The sequence below is a fragment of the Podarcis liolepis genome (genome assembly GCF_965112155.1).
Source record: "Podarcis liolepis genome assembly, chromosome: 7".
NCBI classification, from domain to species: domain Eukaryota; kingdom Metazoa; phylum Chordata; class Lepidosauria; order Squamata; family Lacertidae; genus Podarcis; species Podarcis liolepis.
This window is the reverse complement of record NC_139561.1, coordinates 88,987,969-89,006,521: the sequence shown is the minus strand read 5'-3', so window position 1 is coordinate 89,006,521 and position 18,553 is coordinate 88,987,969. Positions and strand designations below refer to the sequence as shown.

General features: G+C 48.7%; 1 protein-coding gene and 2 long non-coding RNA genes across 3 annotated transcripts in view; 2 read left to right on the top strand and 1 right to left on the bottom strand.

Annotated features, from left to right (window-relative positions):
* Nucleotides 1-18,553, bottom strand: part of LOC310712756 — a 102,221-nt gene that overhangs the window by 43,452 nt on the left and 40,216 nt on the right. The window lies entirely within an intron of this gene.
* Nucleotides 1,443-16,666, top strand: KPTN (kaptin, actin binding protein). Its single transcript, XM_083515906.1, has 12 exons — nucleotides 1,443-1,927; nucleotides 3,112-3,194; nucleotides 4,436-4,520; nucleotides 5,769-5,823; nucleotides 6,103-6,178; nucleotides 6,266-6,339; nucleotides 7,445-7,554; nucleotides 9,200-9,313; nucleotides 11,055-11,127; nucleotides 11,875-12,010; nucleotides 13,870-14,067; nucleotides 16,185-16,666. Exons 1-12 carry the CDS (start codon nucleotides 1,528-1,530, stop codon nucleotides 16,323-16,325), a joined length of 1,545 nt encoding a protein of 514 aa, XP_083372032.1. The 5' UTR covers nucleotides 1,443-1,527; the 3' UTR covers nucleotides 16,326-16,666.
* Nucleotides 12,009-12,497, top strand: LOC310712763. The gene is made up of 2 exons (XR_014528995.1): nucleotides 12,009-12,122; nucleotides 12,451-12,497. It is a non-coding gene; the product is annotated as an uncharacterized lncRNA (long non-coding RNA).

Sequence of the window (18,553 nt, the reverse complement as noted above, 5' to 3'; positions counted from 1 at the left end):
AGAGGAAAGAAAGAAAGAAAGAAAAACAAGCCCCAGACCTGGCAATACTGTAGGTTTAAAGGACATTCATTTCAGCTGACTGGCATTGTCTGTGGATTTTATATTTTGGAAGAAAAGCTACAAAAATATTGTGCCCCGTCTCTATACATTTAAAGCAGTATCATACCACTTTAAACAGTTGTGGCTTTCCTCCAAAAGGATCCTAGGCACTGTTGTTTGTGCCTAGAGTAGCTCTGAGCCTCCTATTCCCCTCAGGCGCCTACAATTCGAACAGTGGTTTAACAATCTCTCTACTCGGAATTGTAGCTCTGGGGAGGCAATAGGGGTCTCATGCCAACTCTCAGCACCCTTCAATGAGTTTCCAGGAAGTGGTGACAGTAGCCCAATACTGCTTTCAATGTATAGTGGAGATGGGGCTTCAGAAGAAGAAAACTGCCCTCTAATGGACAATGAGAAGAAAAACAAAAAAGAGATTGTGTTAAGTGTATGGATCAATACACAATTGGTGATAGGTTTGCATTTGTTAATCGTAGAAACTCACAGAAAGGGTCTCCTTTTCATGCAGTGCTAAGAAGAGGAACGCTAGAGCTTGGGTTAAGGCCTGGGGCACATGGAAGTGCGTTACTTTCCTGCTATGTGTTTATCACCTGTTCAAAAACTACCATAGATAAGCATTTGGAGCGAATCATTAAGAGAGATGTCATTTCCAATCTCTGTTGTTTTCTGGTGCCCTCTGTGGCTGGACATTCCCCCTTTGGCCCCACTATTAGACTATTAATGGGCACCTTTTGTTGTGTGAACTGCCCTGAGACCTCCAGGTATAAGGGCGGTATATAACTTCAATAAATAATAATCATTTAATCTTCAATACAGGCATGAAGCAATTGTGCCAATTACACATTTGCAGATTACAGCCCTAGCAATAACCCCATGAAGATGTCCGGCTGTGTAAATTCCCAAAGGGTCATCTAATCTAACCCTCTGCAACCCATTTTATTTTAAATCTATTTATTGGTTATCACATATTTTTGTTTTCTCTCACTTGGGGTGTGGTGACTCTAGACAAGATCCTAAAATTCTTTATAATCTGTTATAAAGCAGATAATCTTTATAATCTGTTATACCAAGCTATGCTTGGTGGAGTCACTTCTTTTCCTTGCTTTTGATTTAATTTTTAAGTGTTGTATATTATTATTATTTTAAAATGCCACCCTTGAACGTCGTCCCCGCAAGTTGCAGACTGCGACGACCATATGTGTTGGCGATGGGGATATTGAGTTTTGCCTTTTTATGCTGCAAACCGCCCTGTGATGGTGATAATAATAATAATAATTAATAATGATGATGATGGGGCCGGGCAACGGGAAGGAGCCTAAAGGGGCCATCTTGGAATCGGGCGTGCGTCACACGTCCGCGACGCCACCTTCGGAAGGCCCCCTACCCCTTTTTACCTCCGGCCCGATGCCGGCTCTCCAATAATGGTGGGGAAGGGAGGACCGGGCTGCCCGTAACGGTGCCTGAGCCGGAATGGATCCCTCCCGGGAATGCCCGTTTTCGGAGGACAGCTTCACCCGCTTCTCCTCCCAGAGCAACATCTACGGGCTGGCCGCGCTGCCCGGGGCGGCCCGCGGGGGCGGGAGGGGCCCGGGGCAGGAGGATTTCCCGAGGGGGGCGGGGCTGGGGCAGGAGGAGGTGGGGGTCTCCGAGGGGCCAGGGCAGTCCTTGGGGGTCTCCAAGGCTCTGTGGCGCCCCGAAAGTGGGCCTGGGTCGAGCCTGGGGGTCCCTGCGCCCCCCGGGGGGTGCGGGGACGGGCCTGGGGGGCTCCTGGCTGCCACCCTGAAGGGGAAAGTGATTTATTTCCGCTACCAAGACCTGAGGCAGAAGCTGCGCCCCGTGGCCAGGGAGCTGCAGTTCACCTATATCCCAGGTAAGGAGGCAGGTGGGCGGAGGGGGGCACTCTGGGGGTTGGAATGAGGGACCGGGTGACCCAGGTAATAATAATAATAAAGGTAAAGGTAAATGGACCCCTGACCATTAGGTCCAGTCGTGACCGACTCTGGGGTTGCGGCGCTCATCTCGCTTTATTGGCCGAGGGAGCCAGCGTTCAGCTTCCGGGTCATGTGGCCATCATGACTAAGCCACTTCTGGAGAACCAGAGCAGCGCACGGAAACGCCGTTTACCTTCCCGCCGGAGCGGTACCTATTTATCTACTTGCACTTTGAGGTGCTTTCGAACTGCTAGGTTGGCAGGAGCAGGGACCGAGCAACGGGAGCTCACCCCGTCGCGGGGATTTGAACCGCTGACCTTCTGATCGGCAAGTCCTAGGCTCTGTGGTTTAACCTACAGCGCCACCCGCATCCCTTACAATAATAATAATAATAATAATAATAATAATAATAATAATAATAATAATTTATTTATACCCCGCCCATCTGGCTGACTTTCCCCAGCCACTCTGGGCGGCTCCCAATTGAGTGTTAAAAACAATACAGCATTAAATATTAAAAACTTCCCCAAACAGGGCTGCCTTCAGATGTCTTTTAAAAATAGGATAGCTGCTTATTTCCTTCACACCTGAAGGGAGGGCGTTCCGCAGGGCGGGCGCCACCACCGAGAAGACTGTCTGCCTGGTTCCCTGCAACCTCACTTTGAGTAGGGAGGGAACTGCCAGAAGGCCCTTGGCGCTGGACCTCAGTGTCTGGGCTGGATGATGGGGGTGGAGACGCTCCTTCAGCTATACTGGGCCTTTGAGGCCGTTTAGGGCTTTAAAGGTCAGCACCAACACTTTGAATTGTGCTCGGAAATGGGCTGGGAGCCAATCCAGATCTCTCAGGACCAGTGTTATATGGTCCTGGCGGCCAGTCCCAGTCACCAGTCTAACTGCAGCATTCTGGATTAATTGCAGTTTCCGGGTCACCTTCAAAGGTAGCCCTGCTCTTCCTCTGCTGCCCCCCCCAAAACCCCCCACCCACCCACCTACGAGAGGAAAACTCTCAGTTCAGCATTTCATTCATTTCCCTCTCTTCTTGTATGATCTTTGTCGGATGCTAACGGCTGGCAGCTGATCTCCCTTAGCCCACCGTCTCCTTGTGTGTCTCTTTGCTTTTCAGTTGATGCCGAGATCGCCTCCATTGACACTTTCCACAAGTCACCTCCCAAAAGGGGTTTGGTGGTGGGGATCACCTTTATTAAGGTAGGTGTGGCTTTCATCCCTTTGTAAAATGATGCGTCGCTTGGCGTGTTCTTCACAAGCAGTGCTTTTGAAAGGTGGAGACCTAATACTGTATGGCATGCAGGAAAGAGACCTCAGACGTTGACATCAGGGAATAATAATCATAGAATCATAGAATCATAGAATCATAGAGTTGGAAGAGACCACAAGGGCCATCGAGTCCAACCCCCTGCCAAGCAGGAAACACCATCAGAGCACTCCTGACATCTGGTTGTCAAGCCTCTGCTTAAAGACCTCCAAAGAAGGAGACTCCACCACACTCCTTGGCAGCAAATTCCACTGTCAAACAGCTCTTATTTCCCCCCCTCTTTCCCTTTCCCTTTCTTATTTTCCCTTTCTTATTATTATAATAAGAATAATAAAATTTCTAGTACGCCACTCAACTGAATGGGTTTCCCCAGCCACTCTGGGCTGCTTCCAACAAAATCTAAAGGAAAACAACGAAGCATCAAACATTAAAAGCTTCCTAAAACAGGGCTGCCTTCAGATGTCTATTGAAAGTCATAGGATTGCTTATCTCTTTGATATTTGATAGGAGGGTGTTTCACATGGGGGGTGCCACCACCGAGAAGGCTCTCTGCCTGGTTCCCTATAGTTTCACTTTTCTCAATGAGAGGAGTGCCGGAAGACCCTCAGAGCTGGACCTCAGTGTCCAGGCTGAGCTATGGGGGTGGAGACACTCCTTCAGGTATACAGATTAGGTCCTCACAAGAAAAGGTAGTCCTTTAGGTATTGGGGTCTCGGAGGATGTGCCGTTCCATTTTGGCTGGTCCTGCATCCAAGAAAACTTGCCTTGAGTCAGGTTGTAACTTAAATTAACACAATGGTTTACAATTCTCGTCCTCACGACAACCACTTTATAGCAGTACTGGTGCGATTGGCGGGTATTTAGTGATTTTGGTAATTCATATTGTTTGGAATAGCTGTATTTATTGTACTTTCATTTTATATATTTTTTGTATCTGCTTACTGCTTTCGGGGCATCTGGGGCAAAAAGCAGTATGTAGGGAAATGAGAACATAACATAGCTTATTACTGGATTAAGCCCCATGACAGTCTTCCTTGGCCTGAAAAAGCTAGACTAGATAGAACTTTGGTTTGATCCAGTAGAACTCATCTTTAAGTGATTATGTGTACTGTAAAGTCTTCTTGATGTTGAAATGAACTTGCAACTTTGCCTGTTTCTCTTCCCATCTCCACAGGATTCCGGCGACAAAGCCAGCCCGTTCCTTAACATTTACTGCGACTATGAACCAGGATCGGAATACAACTTAGATTCTATCGCACGTGAGCCTTCAGTATCAGTTTTTGCCACCTAACCCTGAAATCGGTGCCCCAAGTTCCCTCCAATCTCTTCTGTTATCTCCCTGTTAATCTTTGAAAACCCATGTGCTGAAAGCAAAATAACATCAAAACTACTTAGAAAACCTTCACAGATGTAGGAGTCAAAGTGCAGAATTTGGCGCGAAACATGGATTTTCTAGCAAAGCAGTAGTATCTGCTACCATATTCAGGGGGTGGGGAGCTGGAAGTTAAAAACCATTAGGTATTCTAGTTAGTTATGCCAAGGTATGAAGCCCAGCATACATGGCATGTTCGCATTTTCAACAGAGAAGACTTCTGAAGCCACCCCCCAGTGGACTAGCACCTTAAGCTCTTAAAAATGCAATCGCTCAGAATTCCAAATTGGGTAATATCAGACCCTTGGGAGCTACAACTTCCTTTTGATTTTGGTGACGATACAGTGGTACCTTGGTTTTCAAACAGAATGTGTTCGAAAACCAAAGCACGGCTTCTGATTCGAAGCTGCGGCAGACGTTTGGCTTCCGAAAACCGTTTGAAAACCGGAACTTCCGGATTTTGATTGTTCAGGAGCCAAGGAGTTCAGCTTCCAAGGTACGACTGTACTTCCCCTGGGGCATGCTCATGATCCAGAGAAGGTTGATATAATAATAATAATAATAATAATAATAATAATAATAATAATAATAATAATAATAATAATAATAATAATTTATTATTTATACCCTGTCCATCTGGTTGGGCTTCCCCAACCACTCTGGGCGGCTTCCAACAAAAATATTAAAATACTGTAATACATCAAACATTAAAAGCTTCCCTAAACAGGGCTGCCTTCAGATGTCTTCTAAAAGTATGGTAGTTGTTGTTCTCTTTGACATCTGATTGGAGGGCGTTCCACAGGGCGGGTGCCACCACCGAGAAGGCTCTCTGCCTGGTTCCCTGTAACTTTGCTTCTCGCAGGGAAGGAACTGCCAGAAGGCCCTCGGAGCTGGACCTCAGTGTCCAGGCTGAACGATGGGGGTGGAGACGCTCCTTCAGATATACTGGACCTTTGAGGCTGTTTAGGGCTTTCAAGGTCAGCACCAACACTTTGAATTGTGCTCAGAAATGTACTGGGAGCTGTACTGAAACATACTGGATGTATATTGTCTCTCTCCCCCGCTCTAACTTCCCAGCTATGGAAACTGGGCATATACTTTCTTGTTTTCAGGGAGTATTTTTCTTTCTATCCAGAGAGCTGTTTGAACCTGGAACTGCAGTTTACCCCATTCCAGCTGTACCATGCAGAGTACGTATGCCACTCGCCCTTTCTCGTCTCTCTCTAAAACAAAATCCCTCTTCCTTGCTTGTCCCTTTTTCCTTGTGTGTCATTCCAACCCCCCTACCCCACCCCCAACCTGTGGCCAGAGACTGCCCCATCCTAACTGTTTGTGCGCAAGCCACCCTGGGAGCCCTTTTGGCTGAAGAGCTGGATGCAAACACTCTAAATAAATTAAAAAATTAAAAATATTTCGGGGACATTCATACAAAAGTCTTTAAAAAGAAAATGCTTCTTCTCTCGTCGCAGAGTCCAGGTTGCTGACCAGCCGGAGACGGTCTTCCTTTTGAGTGGCAATGACCCTGCGATCCACTTATACAAAGAGGTGAGGCCCCCAGATGAAGGCGACGTTTGGTTTAGCCATTGCGTTGGAGGCGCCCTGATGTGACTGCATCGCTCCTTTCCTCTATAGAATGAAGAGCTGCACCAGTTTGAGGAGCAGCCGGTGGAGAACCTCTTTCCTGAACTCAAGGAGCTGCCAAGCAAGTAGGAAGACGGGTTTGCTATTAAAAACAAGAGAGGGAGAGAGAGAGCTGGTATGGGGAGAGCACGTTTTGGTACTACTGTATGTGTGTGTGTGCAGGAAGAAGGCTTACAGAAGCTCTGAGACTAAGGCCCAGCCTCTCCTCGTATTTATGGGACCACCTCTCCTGGTCTGCCCCGCAGAGGACCTTAAGGTCCATGAATAATCATATTTTAGAGGTCCCGGGCCCTAAGGAAGTCAGACTATCCTCCACCAGGGCCAGGGCCTTCTCAGTGGTGGCTCCGACCTGGTGGAATGCTCTGTCCCATGAGACCGGGGCCCTGCAGGATTGGTCTCAACTAGGGCCAGAGCCTTTTCAGTACTGGCCCCGACTTGGTGGAACGCTCTGTCACAAGAGACTAGGGCCGTGCGGGACTTGACATCTTTCCGCAGGGCCTGTAAGACAGAGCTATTCCGCCTGGCTTTCAATTTGAACTTGGCCTGATCTTTTATTCCCCTTCCTTCTCTCCCCCTCCCCTTTTTATGAAGATCATCCGCTCTGGGATCCCACAGCTAATTCTACCTTGGTCTCCACGCTGGCCTAAATAGGACTAATTTAGCCAGCTAGCCCTGGTGATCATCTAATGTTTATTGGATGGTTCCCCCCTAAATTGATTTTTGAATTCCGAATTTATTATTCACGTTTATACTGTATTTTATGCTGTTTTTTGCAGCATCAATTAAGTGTTTTAAATTTGTTGTTAGCCACCCAGAGCCCGGTTTTCTGAACCGGGAAGGGCGGGGTATAAATAAAAATTTGCTATTATTATTGTTGTTGTTGTAACCTAAAAAACAGCACAAAAGGAGAAGGGATGGGGAGGGAGGAGGGGAAAAGCAAAACCGCGCAAGGTTGGTTGCACCCAACCTTGGTCATACTTGGAGAAAACACTTAAAAATGCATGGGCATGACCAACTTAAGTACATAAGTTTCAGTGGGGCTACTCGTGAGTAGAGATCAGTTGCACTCCTCACCTCAAGGGGCGGACTCTGCATCCCCCATTCATCCTTCATTCTGTCTGACCTCTGTTTTGCCCAGGAAACCACTTTGCCCTCCTCTCTTCCTTGCAGCGTCCTCTGGTTAGATGTGTACAACATTCCAAACTCAGGGCAGCGGATCACGGCCTTTGGTTGCCAGAGCGGCTACATCCGAGTCGCCCACGTTGAACCAGCCAGTCGAGGTAAGCTACCTTTATTTGTGATGTTTTAAAAGGAGGTTGACAAGCTTCTCTGCTCATTGTGGAATCTTTTTGGAGGGAGGGCTCTGGCTGTGCAAATGTCCCAGGCTTCAGCACTTGGTAGACCAGCCTTTGACAGCCAGCCTGCAGGAGCTTATGGGAGTTGTAGGCCGAAACAGCTGGAGGGCTCCAGGCTGGCAAAGGGTGAAATTGAAAGTCCCTGTATGAACTTTCCTGATCTATTTATAATAATAATAATAATAATTTATTATTTATACCCCGCCCATCTGGCTGGGTTTCCCCAGCCACTCTGGGCGGCTTCCAACAGTACACTAAAATACAATAACCTATTAAATATTAAAAACTTCCCTAAACAGGACTGACTTCAGATGTCTTCTAAAAGTTTGGTAGTTATTTTTCTCTTTGACATCTGGTGGGAGGGTGTTCCACAGGGCGGGTGCCACTACCGAGAAGGCCCTCTACCTGGTTCCCTGTAACTTGGCTTCTCACAGTGAGGGAACCTCCAGAAGGCCCTTGGAGTTGGACTTCAGTGTCCGGGCAGAACGATGTGGGTGGAGACGCTCCTTCAGGTATACTGGGCCTTTGAGGCCGTTCAGGGCTTTAAAGGTCAGCACCAACACTTTGAATTGTGTTCGGAAACATACTGGGAGCCAGTGTAGGTTTTTCAAGACCGGTGTTACATGGTCTTGGCGGCTGCTCCCAGTCACCAGTCTAGCTGCCGCATTCTGGATTAGTTGTAGTTTCCGGGTCACCTTCAAAGGTAGCCCCACATTGAGCGCATTGCAGTAGTCCAAGCAAGAAATAACTAGAGCATGCACCACTCTGGCCAGACAGTCTGTGGGCAGATAGGGTCTCAGCCTGCGTACCAGATGGAGCTGGTAGACAGCTGCCCTGGATACAGAATTGACCTGCGTCTCCATGGACAGCTGTGAGTCCAGAATGACTCCCAGGCTGTGCACCTGCTCCTTCAGGGGCACACTTACCCCATTCAGGACCAGGGAGTCCTCCAAAACCGCCCGCCTCCTGTCCCCCAAGAACAGTATTTCTGTCTTGTCAGGATTCAACCTCAATCTGTCAGCCGCCATCCATCCTCCAACCGCCTCCAGACACTCACACAGGACCTTCACCGCCTATTTAATTGTCTTTAAGTGCTGTGCTTTGTCACTGGTTTGTTATATTGTAAATTTTAATTATAGCTGTTTCTATGGAACTTTAAATATAAAATGTATATATATTATAATTGATTTTATACTTGTAAACTGCTTAGTCGCCATCTTGGGGGGGGGGTAAGTGGCATATAAATATTCCTAGCAGCACCTTTCTTGAAGGCTCAGCCATTGTGGTGTTGGCTGACTGTCCCCTCTGCCCCTACACCAGTGTGGTGTAGTGGTTAAGAGCAGTGGACTCGTAATCTGGGGAACTGGGTTCGCTTCCCCACTCCTCCACATGCAGCTGCTGGGTGACCTTGGGCCAGTCACACTTCCGTGAAGTCTCTCAGCCCCACTCACCTCACAGGGTGTTTGTTGTGGGGGAGGAAGGGAAAGGAGAATGTTAGCTGCTTTGAGACTCCGGGTAGTGATAAAGCAGGATATCAAATCTAAACTCTTCTTCTTCCCCTCTGCCCAAGTGGTGCTGCAGAGCTGGAACATCCAGCAAGACGGTCCCATCTCCAAAGTCCTGGTGTTCGCTCTGACAGCTTCCTGCCCTCCAGGTGACCCCTCAGGAACCGTGGCTTCAAATGGTAAGAAACAAGAGGGGGCCCTGGGCCTCCCTGCAACCTCAGGTGGAGATAAGGCAGCCTTTCCCAAGCTGGTGCCCTCCGTGCAAATGGTGGAGTCCCAACTCCCACCATCCGTGATCATTTCCTCTGCTGGATCGGGGTGATGGGAGTTGACGTCCGCCAGCATCTGGAGGGCACCAGCTTGTGGGTGGCTGTCAGGGGCGGGTGCCAGGAGCAGGACAGTAATAACTCACACAGCATTGGTGAAAATAAAAAAATTCCTTCCAGTAGCACCTTAAAGACCAACTAAACCAGGTCTCTCCATGGTTTTAAGTTTGGTAATGAGTTTGGTAATGCTGAATTGCAACTCATTACCAAACTTAAAACCATGGAGAGACCTGGTTTGAACAAAGACATTGGATTCTTATCCCATTATACATGACTAAGCCATTTCTCACCTTCTCACCCCTTGCCTTTTCCTGTAAGACCTATTGCAGTCGTTAAGAGTCGTCAACAGGCTCATCTCAGCTATCTGCCAATCTCCCATTCCCACCACCCTTCTGAGTAATACCCCTCCCCACCTTCTCACTATATAGAAGGATCTGGCAACTTCTGTTTCAGTGTATCTGAAGAAGTGTGCATGCACACGAAAGCTCATACCAAGAACTAACTTAGTTGGTCTTTAAGGTGCTACTGGAAGGAATTTTTTTATTTTGACTATGGCAGACCAACACGGCTACCTATCTGTAACTGGAGCATTGGTGAAGTTAACTCTTTATTCAAAGAAACAAACAGCTCAGGAAACCAGGCCTAGGGAGCACAGCAACTCTTCCCGTTAGATCTTGTCCCAGTGAGGCAGTTGCGAGGACTGAAGGTCCCCGTCTTCCCACAGTTGCCTAAGCTTCTTCCTTGCTCGGGTTCTTCCCAAGCAACCTGAGACTCTGTCGGCGTGGCTGCCTCTGTTCCGCCCTCTTCATACCTCTTCTGGTTCTGGGAGCCCCGCGGGATCTGGTTGCAGCAGGAGTGGGAGACCCCCTGGTTTCTTCAGCAGCCTGCCTCATCTCTGTCTCCTGGCCCTCCTCTTCTCCAGCCTCTGAACTGTTGTCTGCCACAGCCTCTTCCTGCTCACTAAACCCTGTTGCCTCTTCAGCTTCCGATACCACCACCTCCTCCCAGTCTTCTCCCTCAGACCACTCATTGTCGTCCCACCAACGCTCCCCAGGCTCTGAGTCTTCTTCCCCTGGGAGTTCCCCAGCTGGTAACTCCCAGCATCCTTCTGCATGCAGCCAGCCCATGACATGGCTGATGTGTAGGATGAGAGGCTGTTTCGCTCGAGGCTCAACAGCAGGGGTAGGCAACCTAAGGCCCGTGGGCTGGATCCGGCCCAATTGCCTTCTCAATCCGGCCCGCGGATGGTCTGGGAATCAGGGTGTTTTTAAATGAGTAGAATGTGTGCTTTGGTTTAAAATGCATCTCTGGGTTATTTGTGGGGCCTGCCTGGTGTTTTTAAATGAGTAGAATGTGTGCTTTGATTTAAAATGCGTCTCTGGGTTATTTGTGGGGCATAGGAATTCGTTCATTCTCCCCCAAAAATATTGTCCGGCCCCCACAAGGTCTGAGGGACGGTGGACTGGGCCACGGCTGAAAAAGGTTGCTGACCCCTGCTCAGCAGCATTTGGGAACTGTGCAGGTAGCTCCGCTCTTTCTCTGGTGTGGGTTTCTTCTGTCTGTGTGTTTTAAACCTTGGTATCTTCTCCTGCAGGTAATGCCGGCCCCCAGGCTCAGAGCTACAGTGTCCTTGTCACCAGCACTCTTGAACTGTCTGTTGTCTACAGGTGAGTGGAGTGTTAAAAACAATACAGCATCAAATATTTAAAACTTCCCTAAACAGGGCTGCCTTCAGATGTCTTTTAAAGATAAGATAGCTGCTTATTTCCTTGACATCTGATGGGAGGGCGTTCCACAGGGCGGGCGCCACTACCGAGAAGGCCCTGTGTCTGGTTCCCTGTAACCTCACTTCCCGCATTGAGGGAACCACCAGAAGGCCCTTGGAGCTGGACCTCAGTGTCCAGGCAGAACGATGGGGGTGGAGACGCTCCTTCAGGTATACTGGGCCTTTGAGGCCGTTTAGGGCTTTAAAGGTCAGCACCAACACTTTGAATTGTGCTATAAGACCAACTAAGTTAGTTCTTGGTATGAGCTTTCGTGTGCATGCACACTTCTTCAGATACACATGCACACAAAAGCTCATACCAAGAACTAACTTAGTTGGTCTTTAAGGTGCTACTGGAAGGATTTTTTTTGAAATTTTTTTATTTTGACTATGGCAGACCAACACGGCTACCTATATGTAATTTGAATTGTGCTATTACTATTACTTCTCTTGACTGGGTCATCGCCATCTGCTGCCTCGTTATTCACATATGGCAGTGGGGGGTATCCATCTATGTTTTACTCAGCATAGGCCTATTGAAGTTAATGGACTTGCCTTAGCTGTGGTCATCAATTTCAGCCTGTCTGCTCTAAGTAAAATGTGGTTGAATACCACCCAATGTTGTTGTTTATTCCTTCCCCCCTTCCAGGAATGTGCTGCAGAGAGGCCTGGACGACCAGCTGGTCCTTCCCTTGAGTGACCAGTACGACAGCGTCCTGTGTGCCCTCGTGACCGACGTCAACTTTGACCGTGAACCAGAGATCCTCCTTGGCACCTATGGGCAGGTCAGCAGTGAGAGATCTGCCTTCACCCACCATGTTGGCTTGGATGGGTTTAGGGTCGTAGGGTGCTCTTACTGGGCAGCCTTCTCCAATATGGCATCCTCCATAGGTTTTTGTTTATATTTACAGTGGTGCCCCGCAAGACGAATGCCTCGCAAGACGGAAAACTCGCTAGACGAAAGGGTTTTCCGTTTTGGAGGTGCTTCGCAAAACGAATCTCCTATGGGCTTGCTTTGCAAGACGACAATGTCTTGCGAGTTCCTGCGGGTTTTTCCCCCTCCCCCCCCTTTTCTAAGCCGCTAAGCCGCTTATCAGCTGATCCGATAAGCCGCTAAAAGCCGCTAATAGCGCTAATCCGCTAACCCGTCAATGGGCTTGCTTCACAAGACGAAAAAACCACAAGACGTAGAGAATCACAGAATGGATTCTTTTCGTCTTGCGAGGCACCACTGTATATATGTGTTTTAAACTTAAACTGTGCCCCACCGTTCCTCGCCAGGGGCTGCTACCACAAAGGAACCCATGAAAACAAAAAATATGAAAATTGCAAATGATAGCTCAGACTGCCACCTGCAGGCCAGACTCCCACAGCCTTAAAAACCCTGTACAAACAGGCAGATCATAGAGTCAAGAAATGTAAAGTTGGAAGGGAGCCCAAATGTCATCTAGTCCAACCCTGTGCAGTGCAGGAATCTCCACTAAATAATCCCTGACCGCTGGCCTTCCAGCCTCGGTTAAAAAGCCTTTAGTGAAGGAGACTCTACCACCTACTGAAGGAGTCTGTTTCACTGTCAAACAGCCGTTACCACCAGAAAATTATTCCGAGTGTTTAGTTTGAATCTCCTTTCTTGTAACTTGAAGCCATTGATTCGAGTCCTACCCTCCAGAGCTGGAGAAATCACGCTTGCTCCCTCTTCCATGTGACAGCCCTTCAGATATTTGAAGATGGCTCTCTTATCTCCTCTCAGCCTCCTCTCATTTTCCGGGTTAGACATACCCAGCTCCTTCAACCGTTCCTCATCAGGCTTGGTTTCCAGACCCTTGATAAGGGGTCAGCAACCTTTTTCAGCCGTGGGCCGGACGATATTTTTTGGGGAGAATGAACGAATTCCTATGCCCCATAGATGCAATAACCCATAGATGCATTTTAAATAAAAGCACACATTCTACTGGGACGCAGGTAGCGCTGTGGGTTAAACCACAGAGCCTAGGACTTGCCGATCAGAAGGTTGGCGGTTCGAATCCCTGCAACGGGCTGAGCTCCCGTTGCTCGGTCCCTGCTCCTGCCAACCTAGCAGTTCGAAAGCACGTCAAAGTGCAAGTAGATAAATAGGAACTGCTCCGACGGGAAGGTAAACAGTGTTTCCGTGTGCTGCTCTCATTTGCCAGAAGCGGCTTAGTCCTGCTGGCCACATGACCTGGAAGTTGGACGCCGGCTCCCTCGGCCAATAAAGTGAGATGAGCGCCGCAACCCCAGAGTCGGCCACGACTGGACCTAACGGTCAGGGGTCCCTTTACCTTTTACACATTCTACTCATGTAAAAACACCAGGCAGGCCCCACAAATAACCCAGAGATGCATTTTAAATAAAAGGACACATTCTACTCATGTAAAAACACACTGATTCCCGGACCGTCCGTGGGCCGGATTGAGAAGGCGATTGGGCTGGATCCGGCCCCCGGGCCTTAGGTTACGTACCCCTGCCCTTGATCATCTTGGTCCCCCTCCTCTGCACACCTTCCAGCTTATCAACATCCTCCCTAAATTGTGGTACCCAGAACTGGACGCAGCAGCTTGTCAGTATCTTTCAATGCTCATCAGTTGATTGCAGGCAACATAACTAGCGTTCCTTGGTCTTCTAGGAGCTTTTGTGCTACAAGTACCGGGTCCCGGATGCTACAGCGGGAGCCCAGCCCTCCAGCCCGTCCGACGGGGAGTTCCACCTGCTCTGGCAGCGCACTTTCCCCAGCCCCCTCCTCTGCATGGAGTATGTCGACCTCACCTGTGACGGCCTCTGCGAACTGGCGGTGGTGTGTCTCAAAGGGCTGCATATCCTCCAGGTGAGTGTTTTGGGGGTAGCGAGTGGGGTTGCCACGGCCTTTCTCAATGTTGGGTCCCCAGGTGTTCTTGAACTGCAGCTCCCATCATCCCTGACCGTGGGTCCTGGTACCCAGGAAGGATGGGAGTTGTAGTCCCAGCAACGGCTGGAGACCCAAGTTCGAGAGAGGCTGCCGTACCACATCCATTTCTCGTTTTCGACTTCACTTCATTTCCTTTTTCTCCAAAACACTTTGCTGTTTTCACATATTGCTGCCTGGTTTTCGCTACCCCTGTGGCAGAGTAAGGACTGCAGAGTATTCCCCTTTGTATTCCCAGAAGCCAGAGGGTTGGGTCTTCAAATATTTTAAAGGGCAACGTTCAGTGAAGAGGCCTGCCATATCCCTGAGGACTCATCCTGCCCTGGCAATGACTTCTTCCTTGCCCACTAAGCAGAGAGAACACCCATCTGAAAGTGCCTAATAAATTAAAGAGAAGTTATCCCAAATAACTTCCAGCCAGATTTGCATTCTTTAAATGCAATGAGTTGGCAAAAAGCCCAGATCCACAGGTGTCAAATCTGCTTAGAGCTGCCAAGATTTGCTTCTGACACATTTTTTGGGGGGATGGGAAACACCCCTCCAACCTTACATTTTAAAATTTAGCTGACATATTCCCCCCCCCCATTCAGCAAAGCCTAACATTACAAACCCGTGTTTTTTTATTCCCAGTCCTAAAATGCTGGGTGGGTCTGACTCAAAGTGTCACAGCTCATCATTGTTTATTTTTTACATTTATATCCCACTTCTCCTCCAAGGAGCTCAAGGGGGATATACATGGTTCTCCTCCTGCTCCTCGTTTTACTCTTACAACACCCCTGTGTGGAAAGTTAGGCTCAGAGGCTCAGTGACTGACTCCAAGGCCACCGAGTGAGCTTCATGGCTGGGGTGTAGATTCGAACCCAGCTCCTAGTCCAGCACTCTAAGCACTATACCACACTGATTCCTTCTGGGAGCTTTCTCCTTTTTGTTGCCGAGTGGCTGGCAAATTGCGGGGAGCCCTTTCAAGGCTTTGCTCATCTCCTTCCCGCATATTGCCTTGTGCAACGACGATTCCCTTCTCTATTCATATCTATTGCCTTTGGTGTCCCCTGAAACGTTACAAAATTATTTTATTATTATTATTTATTGAATTTATATACTGCCCTATACCTGGCGGTCTCAGGGTTGTTCACAGAATAAAATCAAGATATAAAACCACAAATACCTAATAAAAATACAAACAACAACCCAATAGCCCCCCCAACCCCCCCCCCCACATTTTAAAAGGGCAAAGGATGTAAATTGGATCAGCCAAAGTCCTGGTTAAAAAGGAACGTTTTTGCCTGGTACCTAATGGTGTATAATGGAAGGCGCCAGGCGAACTTCCCTGGGGAGAGCATTCCGCAGACGGGGAGCCACTGCAGAGAAGGCCCCGTTTTCGTGTTGCCATCCTTTGGATCTCTCGATGAGGGGGCACACGAAGGAGGGCCTCAGAATAATAATAATAATAATTTATTATTTATACCCCGCCCATCTGGCTGGGTTTCTCCAGCCACTCTGGGCAGCTTCCAACGGAATATTAAAATACAATAACCTATTAAACATTAAAAGCTTCCCTAAACAGGGCTGCCTTCAGATGTCTTCTAAAAATCTGATAGTTGTTCTTCTCTTGGACATCTGGTGGGAGGGCGTTGCATAGGGCGGGTGCCACCACCGAGAAGGCCCTCTGTCTGGTTCCCTGTAACCTCACTTCTCGCAATGAGGGAACTGCCAGAAGGCCCTCGGCGCTGGACCTCAGTGTCCGGGCAGAACGATGGGGGTGGAGACGCTCCTTCAGGTATCCTGGGCCTTTGAGGCCGTTTAGGGCTTTAAAGGTCAGCACCAACACTTTGAATTGTGCTTGGAAACATACTGATGATCTCAGGGTCTGGGTAGGTTCATATGGGAAGAGGCGGTCCTTGAAGTATTGCGGTCCTGAGCCTTTGCTGCGAGGGACCATTCTTGAGACTCCTGATGAACTTGGGGATGAGCAAATTCCTTCAGAATAAAACCTGCCCTCTTGCTTCTCCCCCCACCCCCATCTTCCTTGCCCCCAACAGCACAGCCTGACGCAGACGGCCGAGTGCCTCTTAGAGCGGCTTCGGTTGAAAGTGGCCAGCCGGGCGGCCCAGCCGGCGCTTCCTGAGCATCACCAAGACGCCAAGCCTGAGGATGGCGATGGGAGAGGACCAAAGGAGTGATGGGTGTAGCTGCTGCGCCCTCTTGCCTGTTCGTTTTGCCCAGAAACCAGGGATTAGCGGCCTCCCGTGGGGACAGGGCCTTCCGAGCTCTGCCATGGCACCGCAGAAGGAAACGAGGACCAAATCACTGGTTACGGTGCGTGGGAGTAAAGAGATGCGGGCGGGGTCCACCCACGACCCCCCAAGCAACGTTTCTTGGCTGTGTCTTGGCCCCAGGAAAGAAACCTCTTGCACGAGACTCCTTGTGAACCGTTATCATTCCATCTCTCTCCCCCGGCACTTCTCTTAAAGGCTGGCCTGACCAAGAACTCTATAAATAGGGAATAAATTTTGTACACTAAGCAGGATCTTCTCTCTGTGTTTGTGGCGAAGGCGGGCGTTCCTAATTCAAAGAAGAACAGAATTGTTCCGCTGCTGAACTGCTCTTGCTGTCAGAAAGTTCTTCCTAAAGTTTGGTCGGAAACTCCTTTCTTGTAATTTGTCTTGGGCCCTGTGTCTTTGGCACTCCAACACAACATCTCTGGGTTGTGACTTGGCAATGCGGCTTAGAGCTGGGGCTGGGATCCCGGAGGCCGCGTTGCTTATGAATTCCAACCACTAGCCCACACTGCCTGAAGAGTTCTGCCTTAAGCAGTCAGCTGGTGTTCAAAACTGGAGGAGGAGAAAGCTGTGTGGACGGGAAGGGGTAGAACATCTGCTTTGCATGCAGAAGTTTCCAGTCTCCACCTCTGGCATTTCCAGTTCTGGCTAGAAATAATAATAATGATAAGGATTTATTATTTATACCCCGCCCATCTGGCTGGGTTTCCCCAGCCACTCTGGGCAGCTTCCAGCAAAGTATTAAAATACAGTAGTCTGTTAAACCTTAAAAGCTTCCCTAAAGAGGGCTGCCTTCAGATGTCTTCTAAAAGTCTGGTAGTTGTTCTTCTCTTTGACATCTGGTGGGAGGTCCATAGGGCGGGAGCCACCACCGAGAAGGCCCTCTGCCTGGTTCCCTGTAACTTGGCTTCTTGCAATGAGGGAACCACCAGAAGGCCCTTGGCACTGGATCTCAGCGTCCAGGCAGAACGATGGGGGTGGAGACGCTCCTTCAGGTATACAGGACAGCGGTCGTTTAGGGCTTTCAAGGTCAGCACCAACACTTTGAATCGTGCTCGGAAATATAATGGGAGCCAATGTAGGTATTTCAGGACCGGTGTTACATGGTCTTGGCGGCCGCTCCCAGTCACCAGTCTAGCTGCCGCATTCTGGATTAGTTGTAGTTTCCAGGTCACCTTCAAAGGTAGCCCCACGTAGAGCACATTGCAGTAGTCCAAGCTCTTTTTAAAATCCTGGCAAGCTGGTGCAAGTCAGAGCTGACAAGACTGAACGAGGTGGACTTGGTGGTCTGACTCCGCCAGATTACCCAGTAGGCAGACTTAAGCAAAAGCCCAAAGAAATCGAGGTTTTGTTAAAGAAGAATTTGATATTTCAAAAAGTAAGTCATCACTGAGAGATAGTTCAGCTGGTACAGTATGAAACCCTTCATCCTAGGGTTGTGAGTTCGAGTCCTGCATTGAGCAAAAAGGTTCCTGCTTTGCAGGAGTTTGGACAAGGCTCTCGTTCCTTCTATGGTTCTCTGGGAAAAATCAGTTATCATGGGAAAAATCAGGAGTTTGTTACACGCTACTGCACACTCCCCATTTTCCTGTTCTCTATTACTTAATCCCCTACTGAAACCAAGGGGGGGCGCCCTACTAACGTGTATCAAAATAACTCGAGGAAATAGGATCCTGTCATCTGTTGCTATAAATCTAGGTTGTTTTTTTTAATTTAAAAAAATTATTTTTGCAGTTCAGTATTTTTTTTAAAAAAACTTTGAATCGCATATGGGGGCACAACCATTTTCTCAGTGTTTGGGGCCTCTAAAATGTCTTAATCCTCTGGCTCTGTTCTGTATGCAGAAGCTTCCTATACATTGCGGCAACTTTCTCATCATCTTGAGCAGAGAAATGTGCTTCTCGTCATGTAGAAAAACGTCGAGTGTTGTATCTTTTCTGGGACTTGGTTCTGCTAGTGAGGACGAACAGATGGCCCAGGAGAGAGGCCCGGATTAAGCTTGAATTGCAATAATTAGGAAGTCTTTTGCAGAGTCTTAGCACAGCTGGGGAAGCAGAAACAGCAGCTTCTCTCGGTCCGGGAAGCGACGTGGCATGCCTCTTTCCCTGTGGGGTTTTGTCCGACAGGGA